Source organism: Anolis sagrei, chromosome 2, assembly GCF_037176765.1.
Source record: "Anolis sagrei isolate rAnoSag1 chromosome 2, rAnoSag1.mat, whole genome shotgun sequence".
In the NCBI taxonomy this organism is placed as follows: domain Eukaryota; kingdom Metazoa; phylum Chordata; class Lepidosauria; order Squamata; family Dactyloidae; genus Anolis; species Anolis sagrei.
Window position 1 is genome coordinate 265,890,945 of NC_090022.1, and position 20,576 is coordinate 265,911,520.

The 20,576-nt window shown below is 37.6% G+C and overlaps 1 protein-coding gene across 1 annotated transcript in view; it reads left to right on the plus strand.

The window, feature by feature from the left end:
• Positions 1 to 20,576, plus strand: part of JMY (junction mediating and regulatory protein, p53 cofactor) — a 51,508-nt gene that overhangs the window by 23,041 nt on the left and 7,891 nt on the right. The window contains exons 3-10 of the mRNA XM_060761613.2: positions 1,365 to 1,515; positions 3,257 to 3,426; positions 8,528 to 8,693; positions 9,392 to 9,579; positions 12,217 to 12,297; positions 13,707 to 13,802; positions 15,002 to 15,536; positions 17,617 to 17,925. Of these exons, the coding sequence (XP_060617596.2) occupies positions 1,365 to 1,515; positions 3,257 to 3,426; positions 8,528 to 8,693; positions 9,392 to 9,579; positions 12,217 to 12,297; positions 13,707 to 13,802; positions 15,002 to 15,536; positions 17,617 to 17,924 (1,695 nt within the window). The 3' untranslated portion in view covers position 17,925. The remainder of the gene's footprint in view (positions 1 to 1,364; positions 1,516 to 3,256; positions 3,427 to 8,527; positions 8,694 to 9,391; positions 9,580 to 12,216; positions 12,298 to 13,706; positions 13,803 to 15,001; positions 15,537 to 17,616; positions 17,926 to 20,576) is intronic.

Sequence of the window (20,576 nt, forward strand, 5' to 3'; positions counted from 1 at the left end):
CACAGTACAAAATACAGAATACAAAAAACAAAATGCATCAAAAATAAATTACAATAACAGAGTGAAATAATAAAGCAAATTCACACGGTATAAAATCAAACAGGATGGGTAGGCCAAATGGACAAGATAAAATGATAAAACGATAAAACCCTGGGTGAGCCAATGGGATTTTGGCCTGCATCAATAGGAGCATAGTGTCTAGATCTAGGGAAGTAATGCTACCCCTCTATTCCACCTTGGTTAGACCACACCTGGAATAGTGTGTCCAATTCTGGGCACCACAATTGAAGAGAGATGTTGACAAGCTGGAATGTGTCCAGAGGAGGGCAACTAAAATGATCAAGGTGTCTGGAGAACAAGCCCTATGAAGAGTGGCTTAAGGAGCTGGGCATGTTTAGCCTGAAGAAGAGAAGGCTGAGAGGAGATATGATAACCATGTATAAATATGTGAGAGGAAGTCACAGGGAGGAGGGAGCAAGCTTGTTTTCTGCTTCCCTGGAGACTAGGATGCGGAACAATGGCTTCAAATTACAAGAAAGGAGATTCCATCTGAACATGAGGAAGAACTTCCTGACTGTGAGAGCCGTTCAGCAGTGGAACTCTCTGCCCTGGTGTGTGGTGGAGGCTCCTTCTTTGGAAGTTTTTAAACAGAGGCTGGATGGCCATCTGTCAGGGGTGCTTTGAATGCAATATTCCTGCTTCTTGGCAGGGGGTTGGACTGGATGGCCCATGAGGTCTCTTCCAGCTCTATGATTCTATGAGGTAGGAATCAAAAATATGTAAGAAAGGGGAGCCCGAGAAAGTAAAACAGTGGGGTAAGGCTTTCAGTTCCAGATGGGGAAAAGTGCATCACACTTAGCCAGTATAGCCAATGTGAGGAGGTTGGAATTTACAATCCCACAACACCTGGAGGGCCTCTTCTTTCCCACTCAGTTCTAAGTCTTAGGTCTATTTTTATTTTTCAAAAAATCAAGGTACTAGAGCATCAGATACTGTAGTGATTCTTTTATCTTTTATACATCCTTCTGTCTTTTTCTCCATAAGTTAACTCAGAAAACCTAGGATCAACTACCCCCATTATTGGTTCTATTCCTGCTTCTTTGTTTGTTTGTTTGTTTGTTTTTGCCAACTTGTGATTTTTATTTATTTATCCATGTTTCTGTTTGTGGGTTGCCAATATTTGATTATTTAAAGGAATCCGATTTGCTAAATAGAGAGGTTTACACCAACATTTATCAATTTTGACCTGCCTGCTTATGAATACTTTTCAATGTTTGAGGAAGTTTTAATAGCTTTCTTTCTTGAAATGTTTTCCTTCCATTTCTTATTTGATGGTGGATGGTAATGGATTGATGTGTTCTCAGATTTCCATAGAAAATGATTACTTAGGACCCAGAAGAATTGAAAGTCTCCAAAAGGAAGATGCGGACTGGCAGCGGAAGGCCCACATGGCTGTACTTTCCATTCAAGACCTTACTGTGAAGTACTTTGAAATAACAGCGAAAGCACAAAAGGGTAATGGATCTAGACATTTTCATATTTTCCATCAAGACATTTGATTTAGTCTTTATTCCATGATCTGTTGTACTTCAATGACTAATTCTGCTTGTCACTCAGATATTTTATTACCTACTTTGAATTGCTATAGAACCCTATCTACTCAAGTAAGAGAGGGATCCCTTTTAAAATATATTTTGTTTGTTCCATATTTTATGTGAAGTGTGTTTTAACATTATCATCCAAACCATCATGTGAAGTGAAATGCATTCGATTTTACATGGGGACATTGAAATTAGGAGATATTTTTGCCTTAGATTCATGATTCTTTAATTCTTTAAATCCAGGGCTTTCAGATCTGTCCACTTGACATTTGCTCTTATGCAAGATTAAACAGTTGGTTTTATCTTGTGTAGCAGTTGATTGATCCTTTTGAAAAAGGTAATCCTACCTGCTCCCATGTTTTTTTAAAAAATGAAATACCATTTAAGACATGATCCATTGTCATGGGTGACGGGCTGGCTTAGAACTCAGTAAAACGTTTTCCCACCCGCCTTTATGACCCCAAGGGTGTATGTACATAATTGTTGTTGTAGCTGTTATGCCTTTATGTTGTTTCTGACTCCAAGGCGAACCTATTATGGGATATTCATGGTTGAGCAGGGATTTGTACTCTGCTCTCCAGAGTCTTAATCCAACATCCAAGCCACTATAGCTCTGTGGCTGAATGCATTATAGTGGATGAAAGGTGTATCCTACAGATATAAAGTAAGTGTGCAAATTTGAGTGTACGGGACTGAGGGGAGGGAGGATAGAGGAATGATGGTGGTGATGTTGATGTTTTTAGAGACACACAAACATGCTATCTCTGGAATCATACAGCATTCCTATACCACCATTCTACATATATATGTAGAAGTGAACATTTATGCATATCTAGCAAATTAACAAATGAATAACAGGTAGCAAACTCTGTAAGCATCCATATTCTATCCCTTTGCCTGTCTGCGGATATAAAGTTTTTCACTCCATATCTATCTGTCCATTTGTACAGTTGCAACTCCTATATTAATCTACCTCTTCAGACATCCACCTTTTTCATCTTGCTTGCCTTCATTATATCACCCAATATATGCCAACAACATTCTCTCTTTTTCACACACATGACGTCAGTCAAATGATCTGTGCGGATGGTACATGAACAGATATTAGGTAGGATCTTAAGTGCATCTTGCCAACCTGCTTGGTTCCTTTCCTCATTATTTCCTTTGTTGTACCTGCTCTGGTGTGGAAGAGCACATGGCATGATGAAATGGCTTCAAAAGCAACAAAATGGTTTATGCAATAATGCTTTCATGTCTGAAGGCAAACAAAAGAAAGCAAGAATTGGAGATGATGGAACTTCCTCATCTGACCTAACTGACCTGTTGTGCCACCAGATTAAGACACTTGCTACCATATATGCATGTTCTCTCAGGGTCTTGTACTGAAAGTTACTCAGCCCTTTCCAATATTTGGGTTATATACAGATTGCAAATTTTATTTAAAGGAATAACTTTTTTTAAAGCTCAATATGTTTGATTTGTGATTAAAAGCTGTGGAAAGTCATGACTGAAAATGGTGTTGGTATTAATGTCAGAAGGCCTTGAATTGCTGCTACAAGCTTTCAACAAAATAAACAGAATTTCTAAACTTATCAGATAGCTCTTAAATATTTCCTGGTAGGATAAGCTTGTTATTTCATTTTCCCCTGCAACAGCTGTGTGTGATCGAATGCGAGCAGACCAGAAGAAGTTTGGTAAGGCTGCATGGGCAGTGGCAGTGGAACGAATGGAAAAACTTCAGTATGCAGTTTCTAAGGAGACTTTGCAGTTGATGAGAGCAAAAGAAATTTGTTTGGAACAGAAGAAACATGCATTGAAAGAAGAGGTATTTTGTTATGCTGTTGTATAACTTGACCACATGTGGAGTGCCACAGGGTTCCGTCCTTGACTCAGTCCTGTTCAACATCTTTATTAATGACTTAGATGAAGGGTTAGAAGGCATGATAATCAAGTTTGCAGACAACACCAAATTGGAGGGATAGCCAATACTCCAGAGGACAGGAGCAGAATTCAAAACGATCTTTTTTTTTTTTTTTTTTTTAATTGTGCTTTAGATGTTACATAAAATGTGGGGGTTGGGAAGAGAGGGCAGGATAAAAGAGGGTGGGGAGGGGAGGGGGGGAATTGGGTGGGGGTAGAGGGGTAAAGGGGGTTGGGGTAAGGTTTGGGGGTGTGGCGGTGACTTCCCGCCAGTCTTCCGGGTTCTCCCATTGTTGATTGTATTGTTTTCTTCTTCTCCTCCTTGCCAGTTCCGACTTCTGTAATTTATCTGTTTCAAAGGCTTGACAGGTCTATGTGTAACGGAGCACCTTCAGTTTTAAGAAAGTCAATAAAACCTATCCAGGTTGTGTTCTTTTGTTTTCCTTTAAGTCTCTGTGAGAGATTGTCCATTTGTATAATCTCCAAGACTTTTATAGTCCATTCCTCTAGGGTTGGGATCTCCTTTCGTTTCCACACCTTCGCGAGGAGCATTCTCGCAGCAGTGCTGAGGAGGAAGGACATCTTTTCTTGGTTTTTATCTAATTTTGTGTTTGTGATTCCTAATAGGTATGTTTCAGGCACTAGAGGGAATTTAATTTTCATAATTTTTTGGGTTGCAACATGAATTTCCTTCCAGTATCTTTTGACTAATTTACATTCCCACCACTGATGGAAAAACGTCCCTTTATCTTTGCCGCATTTCCAGCACCTATCTGACCCTTTTTTATTGAATTTCGCTATCTTTACCGGGGTGAAGTACCATCGGAAGAACATTTTATACCAGTTCTCCCGAAGGTCGCTGGCCTCTGTATATTTTAATTTGCATGTCCAGATTTCCTCCCATTGTCTGGTTAGGATATTATGTCCTAGATCTCTTGCCCAATTTATCTGACATTCTTTTATTTGTTCCTCCTCCGTGTTCCATGAGAGTAATTGTTGATAAAGTATTTTTATAAGCTTTGTTTTCTTCTTCATTACCAATTCCCAGATTCTTTGGTCCTCACTAAAGCCCAGTTTACTGTCCTCCTTAAATTCTTGATAGATTTGATGATAGTTAAGCCATGTCATCCTTTCGTTTTCCTGCTTAATTTCTATCCATGATTTTAACCTTAGACTACTGCCGACACCCTCCACTTCTCTTTTTAGTAACTGCTGATATGTTAGCCATTTTTCTTGTTCTAATTCTCTTTTATGCTTCGCCTCTGTTGGCGAGATCCACAAAGGTGTTTTTGTATAGAATCTGGGTAGATATTTCTCCCATGTTTTTATTAATGCGGATCTGATGTAGTGGTTACTGAAAGCTTTTTCAACCTTTCTCTTGTTACGCCACAGGTACCCGTGCCAGCCGGTCCTGAGGTCGTATCCTTCTAGTGCTAAGAGAGGTCGATTCTCTAATGTGGCCCATTCTTTTAGTGCAGCCAAATTACATGCCTCGTAATAAAGTTTAAAATCTGGCAGTCCGAGACCTCCCCTTTTTTTTTCGTCGGTTAATAATTTTGTGCTAATTCTTACTTTCCGATCTTTCCAGATAAATTTTATTATATCAGATTTCCATTTTTTAAATAAATAATCGTTCCTAAGTATCGGAAGAGCTTGAAAAAGGAAAAGAAGCTGGGGAAGAACTGTCATTTTAATTATGGCGATTCGTCCTAATAGAGAGAAATTTTGGTGTTTCCATTTATTTAGGTCCTTTTGGATTTTTCCCCATAATGGCTCGTAATTATTTTTTATTAGATTTATATTACTTTTTGTAATATTTATCCCTAAATATCTTATCTTGTTTTCTATCTTTATTTCTGCGAGCTCTTGTAATGTATCTCTTGCCTTTTGGTCCATATTTTTGGTCAACAATTTGGTTTTTTGTTTATTCAATTTGAATCCAGCCACTTCCCCAAAACTTTCAATTTTGTTTAGCCAATTCTTAATATTGTTTATTGGGTCCTCTACTATGCATACCACGTCATCTGCGTAGACTCTCAGTTTAAATTGGTAGCCTCCTACTTTGATTCCTTTTAGTGTCTTATCCCCGTTTATTGTTCTAATTAGTGTTTCCATGACTAGGATGAATAGTAGAGGGGATAAGGGGCATCCCTGACGAGTTCCTTGTGTAAGCTGTATGGCTTTTTTGGTTTCCGTCCCATTTATTATGAGTGTGGCTGTCTGATTTGAATAGATTGCCTCTATGGCATTTTAAAATGAAACCCCATGTCCCCATGTCCAATTCGTTTATTAATAATTTTAGATATTTCCAATTGATTCTATCAAAAGCCTTCTCGGCGTCAATAAACATTAGAGCTACTTGTTTCTCATTATTGCTCTCGTAATATTCTATGGTGTCAATGATTACCCTAATATTATCTTTTATTTGCCTATTCGGGAGGAAGCCTACTTGGTCCATTGAGATCCAATTCTTAAGGAAATTTTTCAGCCTCTCTGCCATTATTATTGCGAAGATCTTATAATCATTGTTTAAAAGCGAGAATTCAAAACGATCTTGACAGATTAGAGAGATGGGCCAAAACACACAAAATGAAGTTCAACAGTGACAAATGCAAGATACTCCACTTAGGCAGGAAAAACGAAATGCTCGAGAGCAGTACATGTGAAAAAGATCTTGGAGTCCTCGGGGACGGCAAGTTAAACATGAGCCAACAATGTGATGTGGCGGCAAAAAAAAGCCAATGGGATTTTGGCCTGCATCAATAGGAGCATAGTGTCTAGATCTAGGGAAGTAATGCTACCCCTCTATTCCGCTTTGGTTAGACCACACCTGGAATATTGTGTCCAATTCTGGGCACCACAACTAAAGAGAGATGTTGACAAGCTGGAATGTGTCCAGAGGAGGGCGACTAAAATGATCAAAGTGGCTGGAGAACAAGCCCTATGAGGAGTGGCTTAAGGAGCTGGGCATGTTTAGCCCGAAGAAGAGAAGGCTGAGAGGAGATATGATAGCCATGTATAAATATGTGAGAGGAAGTCACAGGGAGGAGGGAGCAAGCTTGTTTTCTGCTTCCCTGGAGACTAGGATGCGGAACAATGGCTTCAAACTACAAGAAAGGAGATTCCATCTGAACATGAGGAAGAACTTCCTGACTTTGAGAGCCATTCAACAGTGAAACTGTGCCCCGGAGTGTGGTGGAGAGTCCTTCTTTGGAAGCTTTTAAACAGAGGCTGGATGGCCATCTGTCAGGGGTGATTTGAATGCAATATTCCTGCTTCTTGGCAGAGGGTTGGACTGGATGGCCCATGAGGTCTCTTCCAACTCTATGATTCTATGTATAAATTGAGGGCAGATTTTTGGGCAAAATTTATACATTTTGATATGATCTGTGAATAAGTTGAGGATCATTGCACAGAGAAAGGAAAGTCCAATGCTAAAATTTCTAGACTTATACATAAGTTTATAGGGCAGTTAAAGTCCTGGGATTTGTGTGTGCACACCCTAGTACAACACTGAATGTAAATGACATTTCAGAATTAATTTCTTGCATTAATTTATTTTAGATACTTAAAAGTAAAAAAATCATACCACAATATGACTTACAATCACAATAGAAAATGATCAGGAATGACTGTTTGATCTGTTGAGATGTTGGGATAAAGTATTTTAAAGAAAGAAATTTGACTTTCAGACATGCAGAAACTAAGTGATAGAAGTTTTATGAAAGATATGCTAATGAAACTTTCGGTGGCATGGATTTTCTTCTTGGAACATACCTGTATCACAGGAATTCTTAAGAACAGTTTTTGTGATGATTCACATCATCCTTACCAAATTATATACTCAGGATTTTGAGCAAAATAATTATAGTAAGTGCAGTAGGGTGTTAATTTAGGTTTCTAGTGGAGATGTACTTTTGGGTATTTGACATTTCCTGCTCTCAGCCATTATAGTGCTGAAAGCAGGAGTTTATTTTTGTGCTGGCTATGAAAACATTTCACTTGACCCAAAATACATTCAAATCTTTTTTGTGATTATCTTAGGAACAGATTATTAGGATTTTTAAAAACTTTTTTTTTCCTTTTAATGACTTGTTGAACAATAAATGCAAGATGAGTGTTCACACTGTGAGAAGAGCAGTGAAAGATTTTCATTGAGCTGCACCAGATGGTAGTTTTCAATTCACTTGCCAAGCTCTATCTATCTATCTATCTATCTATCTATCTATCTATCTATCTATCTATCTATCTATCTAATTGTGGCTACAACCAGAACCTCCAAGTCACATTGTATTCTTTACAGTTCTCTAAATATGTACAATACAATAACTGGAATGTCCAGAATGGCATCTTTTGACAATGCCAAAAAATGGCATTGACAATACCAAAATATGTTGAGAATTTAGGTAAATCCCCACAGAGGTTATCTTTTCAAACCAATTCATAGTTATTTTCTGGCTAAGTTATCATGAAGCATTATATTAATTTGTGTAGTTTAAAAATCAGTTGTTTTCTGCAGCAACACCTCATTAGTCAGATTTGATTGTGTAATGCCATTGCTGAGGGCAAATAAAACTAATTTGATAGTCCCTAGGAATGGAAGTTGATTTTCAGACAAGAAATTGTGCTATGCCACCAGCCTGTTGGGTCTATTAAAAGCTCACTCTGATATTATTGCTGTCTGTGCCAAGCATCAAAGAAGCCGCATTCATATTGCAATCCCTTGCTGAATCTAATATTTACCTGATAATGGAGAAAGTTATTACTAATTGATGCAGAACTTAAACACATTCACTCACAAGGAAGTCTGGGTAAATGTGTATGCATTATTGCAGCCCTAAAGAATTGTGCTTATATAGCAATTATGTACTTTCATGTATTTCATTTACAACAACGTCTTTAAATTATTTTCTATGTCTTGATGTGGAGTCTTGGGGATATGACATGATGTTGTTAAAATTTATTGGATCTTCTTGTTGTAACTCTCAGCTGTCTTTCCCATTCAGATGCAGAGCTTACAAGGGGGCACAGAAGCCATTGCCCATTTGGACCAACTTGAAGCTGACTATTATGATCTGCAACTTCAGTTGTATGAAGTGCAGTTTGAAATTTTGAAGTGTGAAGAACTGCTGCTAACAGCACAGCTTGAAAGCATTAAAAGACTTATTTCAGGTGACATAGATTCGTTTTACATTTTTATAATTGAACAAACTGCTGTAGGCTGCTATGTTACAGGTTATTCTCAGTAACCCAAAAATATTTTTCCAATCTGCAAATTTCTCTTTTTAGTTCTAGAATCAGTTGTATACTGCAGTTCTTAAGATATTTACTTGTAAGAGACGCATGTCTCTTCAGCCTGGTTTATCGCCAGCTGTATGAAGGATTGCAGCCTCTTTTTTTTTTTTACTTTTGCCTTCTATTCTCTTCTTGTGAAGTATTAGAGATACCAACAATAACCAGATTTAGATTATTGAATGGATTTTATCTTGAAACTAAGATAAGCATACTTTGCTTATACTCGGCTGATTTAGTTTCTGCACTCAATATCTGATAGATTATTTCAGTCTTCATATTTGATGGGGAAAAAAGAACTAGCATTAGCTGGGAGATAAATTCTGGAGTAATTTACCTTAGATGCTCTTGATTTCTGCTCTGGTCAGATTACAGTGAAGACCTTGTGAGAAATTAGTGTGCAGTTGTTACTTTTCCAGGACAGGGTCAGTGTAAGATGAGATTTAGACCACTTCTAGTGCTGTGATTTCTGTCCCAATATTATTGAACAGATCATCTTGTTGAGCACAATTGAAGGTTCATTTACATGGTGATGTTTGAGTGTCCCTGCATTTAACATTTTTGATGTTCTCCAACAGAAAAAAGAGACGAAGTAGTATATTATGATACTTACGAAAGTATGGAAGCCATGCTTGAAAAAGAAGATATGGCAGCATCTATACACTTGCAAAGAGAAGAGTTACAGAAATTGCAACAGAAAGTCCGGCAGCTAGAAGCAAGACGTGGGCGCATTTCAGCCAAGAAGGCCTACCTCAGAAATAAAAAGGTAACACAAGCATGCATGCATTCATTCACTGACTTCTTAACAAAGAGTTAATTGTTTGGTTGGGGTTTGGTTCCAGGATATCCACATAGATGCTCAAATCCCAATATATATAGTGGTGTAGTAAAATGGTGTCCCTTCTACTAAATGGCAAAATAAAGGTTTGCTTTCTCTTTCTGTGTGTGTGTGTGTGTGTGTGTGTGTGTTCAAGCTGTGGGAAGTTGGTTGAAACCATAGATGCAATATGGAAGGCTGGCGTTATCTTATTGGGCTATGAAGTTTAATTAATTTATTCCCTTTATTCAAATATGATATGATATAGTTAGGGATTCATTTTTAACAACTTGCTTTCCCAAAGAAGTACAATGTGAAGGTTAATGGGAAGTAAACATTACATTTCCAGTTAATAAAAAAGCTCTTTTGTATTAAGTGTTCTGCATCAAAATGTTTAGTGAACCTAAGCTCTCACCTGCAGCAGAATAATTTTAGATTTAGTTTTACAGGTATATGCCCAGATCAAATTCAGCATGAGCAGTATGGACATAGCCCAGAAAATAAATGGCCATAAATGCCCTTCTTTTTTATCCCTACCAATTTTTCTGTGTATGAAAGTGTGCAGCAATGAAGGTGACCAGAGGGGATTAGCATGATCAAACTGATTTTTTGATACCATTATACTTGGTGAGCATATGTCCTGCTCCTATGTGAAACTACGGTATTTCTGAATCATATTTGTAGCCTAAGAACTTGATCATATAGTACTTGACACCTGTTTTGCTATAATTAGATATGCTTTGTATTTGCCCTGTGTATATCCAAGTAGCTCCTGAACAATCATTTGTCATTCAGTTGACAATGTAACTTTCCTCTTTCTAAAATGTAACTAGAACAGCTACTTTTTGCTTTCTATAAAAATCTGGATGCTGCAAACTAAGTGATCACTGTTACAAAGACACTCACCCATTCAGCTTAATATCTACAACAGAACAAGAGGCAAAGAATGAGCCAGTACTGAATTGTGTGATATTCTTTCCCTGCTAATGTTACTGTGAAGGGAAATTATCCCTACTTAAGTGGCACACAGTGTCATAAAGTAATATATGTAATTTGGGGAAGGAGCTGACTGCAAGTGAATAGTCACTTGTAACTTGTTACTTGTAGCCTGCCACAGTGGTCCATGCTGTTGTTACATCTCAAATAGAGTACTGCAATGTGCTCTACGTGGGTCTGCCTTTGAAGACTGATAGGAAGCTTCAAGTAGTCCAACAGGCGACAGCCAGATTGCTCACTGGAGTGGCGTACAGGGAGCATACAACCCCCTTGTTACGTCAGCTCCACTGGTTGCCAGTTTGCTACCAAGCACAATTCAAAGTGCTGGCTTTAGCCTTTAAAGCCATAAACGGTTCTGGCCCAGCTTACCTGTCCAAATGCATCTCCCCCTATGAACCAGCTCAAATGTTGAGATCTGCCAAGGAGGCCCTGCTCTCGGTCCCACCTCCTTTGCAGGCACAACTAGTGGAGACGGGAGACAGGGCCTTCCCAGTGGTGGCCCCTCTGCTCCCTCCTCAGTGATGTTAGATTATCCCCCTCACTCCTGATTTTCAGGAAAAAAGTTAAGATCTGGCTGTAGAACCAGGCATTTGAGGAGTAGTATATCCACAGTTCAATATGGAATCGACACAAATGAAGCATTGTGAATGACAACTATGGAACTAGGTGCAATGTTTTAATTGTATTTATATGTTTTATTTGATTTTGATTTTCATGCTTAATGTGTTGAATTTTATACATTGTATTGCAATGTGAATTGAATTATTGCCAAAACTGTAAGCCACTTTGAGTCTCCTTCAGGGTGAAATAGAGAAGGGTATAAATAAATAAATAAATAAATAAATAAATAAATAAATAAATATTAGCCTATGATTCTAAGCTACCAGTGTGTTGCATTACCTAGTCTTGACATCAGCTTCGTACGGGATCACTTGGGGGGGGGGGGGGAAGAGTTTATTGTTATCCTAATGCTACCATCTACTGGTTACAAAGCAGCATTCTTAGTTTGTGTGGAACTTAAAAAATATTAATGAATCTGATAAAGAAAAAGATAATCTGCTGCTACAAAGAAGGAGATGCTCGGAATGCAGAAGCTTTACTTTTGGCATACACAGACGTTTTCCATGATTGTACAATATAAAGCAACATGACAGTAATAAATACAGTGAAATTCATTGTAGAATATATTTAGATTTACATGATGCTGGGATTAATGATAATACATGTATAATGCATCCAGAATTGAACCATTGCCTTATGCACACTTTGATGTTGAATACAGTGGCTCTTCAGCTGCCCTTATATTATACAGCTATATCCCCAGGGATTATGCATAATATGCACATCTGGGATTATTTGCACTGTTGCTTATGGCATATTTTAGAAGAGGCAAGCTTGATGAAAACTGATACTTTTGAGAACCCTGGTTGAAACCTCAAATTATGTAAACATTAGTGAGGCTTCCTGGCATATCAGGAGCTTCAACAACATTGGTGTCACCTTCTAGCAGGAAACAGTGCCATTTGCCTGCCTTCATTTGGTCCCTCATCTGAAATAGTGAAAAATATCTTTAAAATTGTGTTTCCACAGGAAATCTGCATTGCAAAAAACAGTGAAAAATTCCTGCAGCACTTTCAAAGTGAGGAAGAGTCGCAGCATACTGCTATGTCTGTGAGTTTGGTCTCTCCTAAAGCTATAATGTTGCTTCGTTATGCCAGATGAAGGACTTCTTTGAAAAATTTAAGTCCTTTTTACTTCTTTGCTGTCCTGAGAAGCATAATTATAGTACATTAAATGAACGAGGGTGGATATTTATTTCTCATTCTCATGTTTCATTTCAAGCAAATAACATGTATAACATTGTGGCCCACATTATTTAACTCATAGCAAATATAAAACTTCAGTTTCCTGCCCTAACTAAGTAGAACATACACACCAACCATAAGCATTTATTGGAAAATGGATAAATCCAAACATCCAAGCAATCACTGTCTCTTTCACTGACATAGCTGAAGACTGTTTATAGTATCTTTGAGACTAACTGGAAGAAAGTAGTTTGCAGCATAAGCTTTTGTAGATGGAGTCTACTTCATCAGATGTATGGCGTCAAGTGCTTATAGATAGACAGTTATTTATGCCCATGAATGAGCAGGTAAATGTGAATAGTAATAGAAATGCAAAGTTTATGAATATTTGTGAAGAAATGACAAATTTAGTTTTAACAATGGTAATTGGATGACACAGTTGGGTGGAAAGATATTGCCTAAAGCCTCTATGGGTAAATAATAAGGTATAGTTAGTATTCACACTCACACATGCTCATTCATGACATAAATGTCAACTATAAGCATTTCATTCCATGTAACATCCCAAATCTTGTATTTGTTGCCTATTTCATTTTTAGTTATTTCCCCTTACTACCTAAATATAATCTTGACCTCTTTTAAAACCATCAAACACTGCCTGTAATTCTTACTATCTGCATCTTCAGCAGTTAGATCTTTCTATATCTCTGGTCGTTTTTCTATTGAACAAGAGTTTCTTACTGCTGAAAGTGCAAAAACTTTGGTGAATTGTGAGTAAACATATAGGTAAATATTGGTTTAGTGGCTCTACTACAGTTGTAACTAATCATAATTTAAGCTTTATTCTGAATACTTTTTTCAAGTAGTAGATATGGGAACATGCCTCCACCAACAGCCCTTAATTCTTGCAGTCTTCTTTCAGTGCTTTGGCAATTATCAATATTTTTGGTCACTTCAGATAGAATCATAGAGTTGGAAGAGACCTCATGGGCCATCCACTCCAACCCCCTGCCAAGAAGCAGGAATATTGTATTCAAAGCACCCCTGACAGATGACCATCCAGCCTCTGTTTAAAAGCTTCCAAAGAAGGAGCCTCCACCACACTCCAGGGCAGAGAGTTCCACTGCTGAATGGCTCTGTAAGGGGCAAGATTGTAAGGGGCAAGATACAAAACAGACTTGTGAGCCAGTGAATTATGTAGGGAGTTAATTTTTCCATCCAGATTCCTCTCTCTTAAATGTGTATCTTCTTTTACCCTTTTCATTTAATTATCAGAAGAGGGAGCGATTGCAAGCTGAGGAAGAACGTAAAAGCTCATGGGTTAGTCAGGAACGGCAGAAAACACTGGACAGACTTCGGACATTTAAACAGGTACGTTGGTGCTTTTGATGTTGCTTCTTAATTTTGACTTCCACTAACTCCACTTTTTCACAACCCTGAATTAGCTGTAGCACCCCATTGTCCACACATGTACAGTATGGTGGCTATATTTGTGGGGGATCTGTTTCAAGATCACCACTGATACCTAAAACTGTGGGTAATAGTGAACCCCATACTTTGATTATAATTGAGTTGGAAGCAACCATAAAATTGCACTGGAGAACTAAAGCTGAATCTATCTTTTAGAATTAATTCATTTTGACACCACTTTAACAGTCATGACTCAGTGCTATGGAATTGTAGGAGTTGTATTTTGGTAACCAGCACTGTTTGGCAGAGGCTAAAGAGCTCCCATGATTTCATAGTATTGAGCTGCATTAGAGTGCTGCCAAACTGCATTAATTCTGCAGTGTAGATGCACTGTTAGAAAAGTCCACAGGCAGGAAGAGGGAAAAATATTGTTTTGTAGTGTGGATAAGTGAAACCATGAGTATCAAATCCATTGATAAGGCAGTCATTCTGTAATGGCAAATACACATTCTTGCTACATAATGTATAGCAAGAACATGTATTGCTGAACTTAAGAAATCTCCGCTTTATACGAAAGAAAGATTGCTTCTAGCTCCCACAGGGATAAATCCAATTTTAGCTAGAGTAGAGCCATTGAAGTCAATGGAATTTGTGTTTTGATGAATACACTCTAGTTGGATTAAAATCATATTTAATCTATTGTTTCTTAAAACAAAATCATTTAAACAATTTTATAAAGTTAAATAGGATTAATTCACAGTTTCTCCAGTTAATCTTTTGGACATCATGATTATTGGAAAATATAGATGAATGCAGTGTGTTAAGTGATGATATGCAGTACTTTCAATGTACAAACATAGAAAGCATAGGTTTCTTTTCCACATGTTTAATAAAGTTTCATTAGAACTTACATAAACATGTCCTATTTCTTCTAATTGGGAGCATTAAAATAGATTATTCTAAAGTTTCAGAAATATCAGTTGTATAATTGGTATGAGAAGAAATAGTTCTTGTGTCATTTAGTAGGCTTACTTCTGTCTTCTCAGACAGATTTTCTGGTATTACTAATGGGTCAATTGAAACAAAGTATTAAAAGCACATTTTTTGTCATGAAGTACTAGCTGTTGTATAATTTTGAACCCATTTATTCCCCTCCTAAGCGCTACCCTGGACAGGTAATACTCAAATCAACTAGGCTTCGTCTGGCCCATGCAAGAAAAAAAAGTACAGCTTGTTCAACTCCATGTGCAGATCAGTCCCCGTCTTCACCAGTAACTACGCAGACTGAAAATTTGGAGCAAGAGAAACCGATCCATCCTTTGTTAACCCAGGAACCTAGGAGTTTAGGACAACTTGAAGATACCTCTTTACCTCCCTGTGGTCTTACCTCTGAATTTTCTCAAACGACTTCTCTTCCAACGCCTGACAGTAATAATGTTCAGCCTGACACAGTCCAGGAGGCGCCCCTTCCTCCTCCACTCCCACCCCCACCTCCCCCACCTTTGCCGATCAAAGAAGAATCGACTCAGTGTGCCGACAAAAGCACAAGCCCCATCAAACAGGACATCATGGAGAAGCCATCACTACTGAACACCATTGCGCCATCAGCTCATTTCTTTGATAGCAGCCAGTTGGTCAGTGCCAAGAAAAAACTGAAGAAGACTGGTGATCTAGAAGGGATGCAGAGGAGGAGAGGTAATTTTTTTCATTTCTGTTGGATTACTTTGATTCTTTGCCATCTGTCAAGAGTGATTTGATTATACTTTCTTGCATGGCAGTGGGTTGGACTAGATGGCCCTTGTGGTCTTTTCCAACTCTGATTATATAAATAACAATAGTTATGTAAAATAATAGAAAGTGTCGAAAGAGCTGAACTAATTCTGCACCCTAAAGAATAGATTTTTTTTCTTTTCCCATTTTTTCACAATTGTATTGCAGGCATTACATGTTTTGTTCACAGTAAAATGTAATATAGTAGTACAATTCCTCCCCCCCCCCCCCCCCATTTTTCTGTTGGCTTCCCATTTCCTAGGTCGAAAACTTTACTACTTTGGACATATATGACAAATACCTTCCAAGATCACAGCACTAGGTTGCGCCCTCTAGCTAAATGTTGTTCGTAGATATTTCTAATGTAAAATTACTCCAGCTTCAAACTTATTTGAAGCCTTCAATCCATAGTTGTATGTTGGGAACCAGTGGATTTTTCAAAAGCATTTTGTGATTATGACCCAAACGTCTTTTGTTTAATGAAAAAAAATAGTCAAAGATAAAGTATATCTTTGGAACCCAGTTAATTACTAAAGACCACGTTGAGAATATTGTTACTATTAGTGTTAGCATTGTTTATTCCTTTATTATTAGTTTGTATGAAGTATTGGTGTTATACCTTTCATATATATTTACTACATTCTATGATTATCAGATGAATAATCTATACAAAACAATTTTCTGCTAATTTGCATATTTAATATAGTCCCCAGAAATATTTCATTTGCTTTTAGCACTGAGCTTTCAAGAACAGAGTTTCAAACCTGTCAGTAGAAAAAAAATGGGTTTGTTGATTAGTAGTTTTGAATGGAAAGAATAAGTTTGTTGAAATGTATACTAAAAGGAACACATCCTAACCCCACTCCTGCATGAAGAAATGACTGTATTTAAAAAGGATTCATAAATAGCCAATAATATAGTAATTTTCCTGGCTTATAAGAGGGGATGGATATGAAAAGAGAGTTGATTGGCTTTCTAAGTTACATGTAATAACACATGCCTCCTGTGCATTACTGTAGTTGTTATTAAAATATTTTGGCTGCTGAATTAAAAAATACATAGAAAATATTATGCTACACATAGATTTTTCCACACATTTGGTATTTTTATCAATTCAGTTGTTACTCTCTTTTGATTAAGTGTGAACACTGATGTTTCAGTGCAGTTTCTTTTAAAGTTTTTGAAGGGGTGTTTATGTTTATCAGTGAATTTAAATGTTTTTAAGTCAATTAAAAATACTCTAACCTCTTTTTCCTTTTTCGTTTTTACTCCCCAAAGAAATCTTATCTAGTTACATATTACAAAATTTTAAACAAAGACAAAGCAAGTTGTGAAAAAAACAGCACATAATGAAGCAAATCTGAAAATAATTTTGGATTTAGAATGTAACATTCATATAAAACCAGTTTACATTTAAGAAAAGGTTTTTGCTTCTTAATTTTGCAGATCTGTGTAATCAATACTGAAAAGACTTCTTTATTTCCAGCTTTGTTGGCTTAGCATAGAAAAATTGCCCAGGTTTACTTATAAGACAGTTTGCCAGATATAAAGAAAATCCCAGTAGATGAGGGCTTGACACCCACAGAACAGATGTTATGTGGGTCTTCTTCACTTAGTTTTGAATGTTGTACTTTTTGAAGTATATTGTAGAGTCATTGCCAGTATTTTCAGAATATATTGTTTATTTCATTACCTTTCCTAGAGGAAAAGTTGCCCAAAAAGTCCACCTGCTGGAAGTTCTAGTGGGATTTGATGTTGATATATTACAAATGAAATCATTTATATTGATAATGTTTTATAACTGATGTATTCAGTTTATGTTTCAACAATGGTAATAATTTGGATTCAGAAGATGCTTGAGGGTAAAAGAAATAGCGATGGTAATTCTAAAATGTGTTTTTCTCTTTTGAGTGTATGCTCCATAAAATCCAATACCACAGAATGTGAACAGTTGTGAGCTATGATATGATAAAATATGGTTGATGAATGCTGTGCTTTATTGCAGTAAGTTCCCCAATGGATGAGGTATTGGCCTCCTTGAAACGAGGTAGCTTCCATTTGAGGAAAGTTGAACAGAGAAGCCTCCCTCCTTTTCCGGATGAAGATGACAGCAACAACATCTTGGCACAGATACGAAAAGGTGTGAAGCTGAAGAAGGTGCAAAAGGACATCATGAGGGAGTCATTCACAATTTTGCCTGATGACGACCCTTTGACACGCAGCATCCATGAAGCTCTACGGAGAATTAAAGAGGCATCACCAGAGTCTGAAGATGAGGACGAGAACCTGCCTTGCACAGATTGGGAAAACTAAGGTTAAATATTTCTACTTTGTTTATATATTTTATCACTCTTTTTGTTAATACCGTTTTGCCCTCCTCCCTGTTAGCAATGAGAAATATAATATGTAGCTTGAAGTCTTTGTGGAGAGGAAAAAGCAGGGTATAAATACCACTACTACTACTACTACTACTACTAATGATGAGGATAATAATAATAGCTTAAGACCTACAGCATTCATACATGTTCAAAATTATAATTCTGTTGAGACGAACAGCTACTGTGCAGCAACAAGGGGAAGGGGGTGTTGGACATTGGAGTGGGGGGGGAGGTAATATTTTCTCTTCACTGGTTCAACACCCCATTAAAAACATGGAAATGACCTAAAATGTGTGTGTGAGCGAGAGGATAGAACCTCTTATGTCCCATATTTTTCCACACCCAGTGAAGAGTATAAGTAACATGATTTGTTGTGCAAGGGGAACGCATTCACAAAAAGACTGTCATTACACCTCAAAGTAATGCTTTATAATTAATATAATGTGTAAGTAGTATATAGAGATTGTTATTCCCCAATTATTCCCAAATGGTGTACAATTGGATGATATTTTGGAATGCTTTCATACTATCCTATGTATTCATATGTAAGTCTAGAAAATTTAGTCAAAATCAGCCCAAAAAACCTGAGTCAACTTATCCACAGGTCAATGTGAGTACTGTAACTTTGTGTGTGTGTGTGTGTGTCCATGCTCTTTTCTGAGTAGAGTGGCAAAAGATGAGAATTTATTCCATCCCAAGAGAACCTAAAGAAAGGACAGACCCGTTTTACTCTCTCTGCTACATGCCACTTCTTACATTTCTGAATCTCTGGGTGTGGAAATGGTAGCAGCTGGTCCCTGGAGCAGGACTGATGTTTTCCCTTTCTGATTATGTGTTTTAGCAATGTTGTGGCCCGCCTCGAGCTGTGAGGAGAGGCGGGTAAGAAATAAAATAATAACAATTATAGTACTTATTATTATTCTCTGTGGAATGACCTACAACATAAATGGGTCCCACTAAAATAGATAATTTTGGCCTCCAAAATTGCCTTTGACTTAGAAATGAACATATAGATGAGTATGTAGAATATGTTATTTTGTGCATGTATGATTCTTCACAAATATCCTAAGCAATTTTTAATGTTCAGTATATTCTGGACTATTCTGGACTTTTTCCATTTATGATAAGTGTCCTTAGCTGCCAATGCATTTTGAGTACACTGGGAGCTCTTCTGTAAAGTGAAATAGTTACCAGTGGATCTCAATAATTTGTGTCAGTGGGGAGAGAGAGAGAGAGAGAGGAAGGGAGGGAGAGAGGGATTGAGAGATTGAGAAAACCATGTTCATAGAGAGATTGAGTCACAGTCAAACATTGCGTGAAAGTTTTAATCTGATCTCTGGGACTGCAGGTTTAAACATATGTATCATTAATAGAATATAAGATTTCTTCTCAACATGGTTGTTATCAATTTGACAGAGTTGGCCCCACTGAATTAATATATGAATTGGCATGCCGGTAACTAATTGCAGATAAATTTAATCAGAAGGGAGGTCACTTCCCAAGACTGTAAGGCAACTTTTTCAGTAAAGAGAAAATCAATTTTACGTTGTAACTATTCAAAGGGTGAAATTACTGATTTACTGTACAAGTCAACCTGATGTGAAAAAAGTAGAACATCCAGAAATGAAAGATAAAAGTACAATTCTTGTTAACAGATTTTATTGTGCTGTGTATGAGGCTGCCTTATGTTGACTTAAATAACTTCATCTTCCCTAGGATTGCGTAATTTCATCCTCCTGAGTCTTTTAGGGTCACAAGATGTGAGCCTTTTCCAGCTGATACCAATTAAACAGATGGGATAGGGAACCTACATGTAAAGCTTGTCTTCTACCATTGAGCTGTGTCCCCTCCAAATGCAAAATATTGACATTCTTACCATGATGTTCTCCTGTTGGAAGTGAAGGAGGAAGGTGGATCCTCGGGATGCACAAAGCCAAGCATTTGACTGAGAACATCAGAAGCTTAACATGCTGGGGTCCACCTAAAGGAACCTAAGCAGTTGTCTTTCACTTCTGCTCAGTTTCCTTCTATCATAACTAGGCCACAGCTGCCATACAACCTTGGCCTGCACCATTGACCCGGGGTTTGATAGAACCCTAGGCAGTGTGACATTATGGGTCTACTTTCATAAATGGCCTTGCATTGTGGATGCCTTGGTTTGAACAGCAATAGGTCAGGGCCTCAGGAAGCGCCTCAGAAAGACAGCTCATTCAGGGCAGCTTCAGAGCACATTTTTAATGTTCCTACCATACTCTCTTGTCTAACCCTCAATTTCCTCTTTTCTTACTCCAAATGTTCTGGTCTGTGATGAATGGGGAGAGCAGCAAACAAGTGTCTAGTTCAACAGTGCCCACAAACTCGGGCATCTGCCCGGAGCTCAAACCATGTGTTACAGTTGCCTAGTGTGCTCCTCAAGGCAAGAGTTTGTTTTATTTTGTTCAAAGAGTTCAGTTGATCCAGTCCAGACCATATGTCTGGCAAAAGGATCTATGGACTGGCATTCTTAGGATGGCTGCCATTGCCTTCACCCTAAGAACGCCAAGCCAATGAGTCTGGAGTCCATATTGTTTCTCCATTGATACCATTA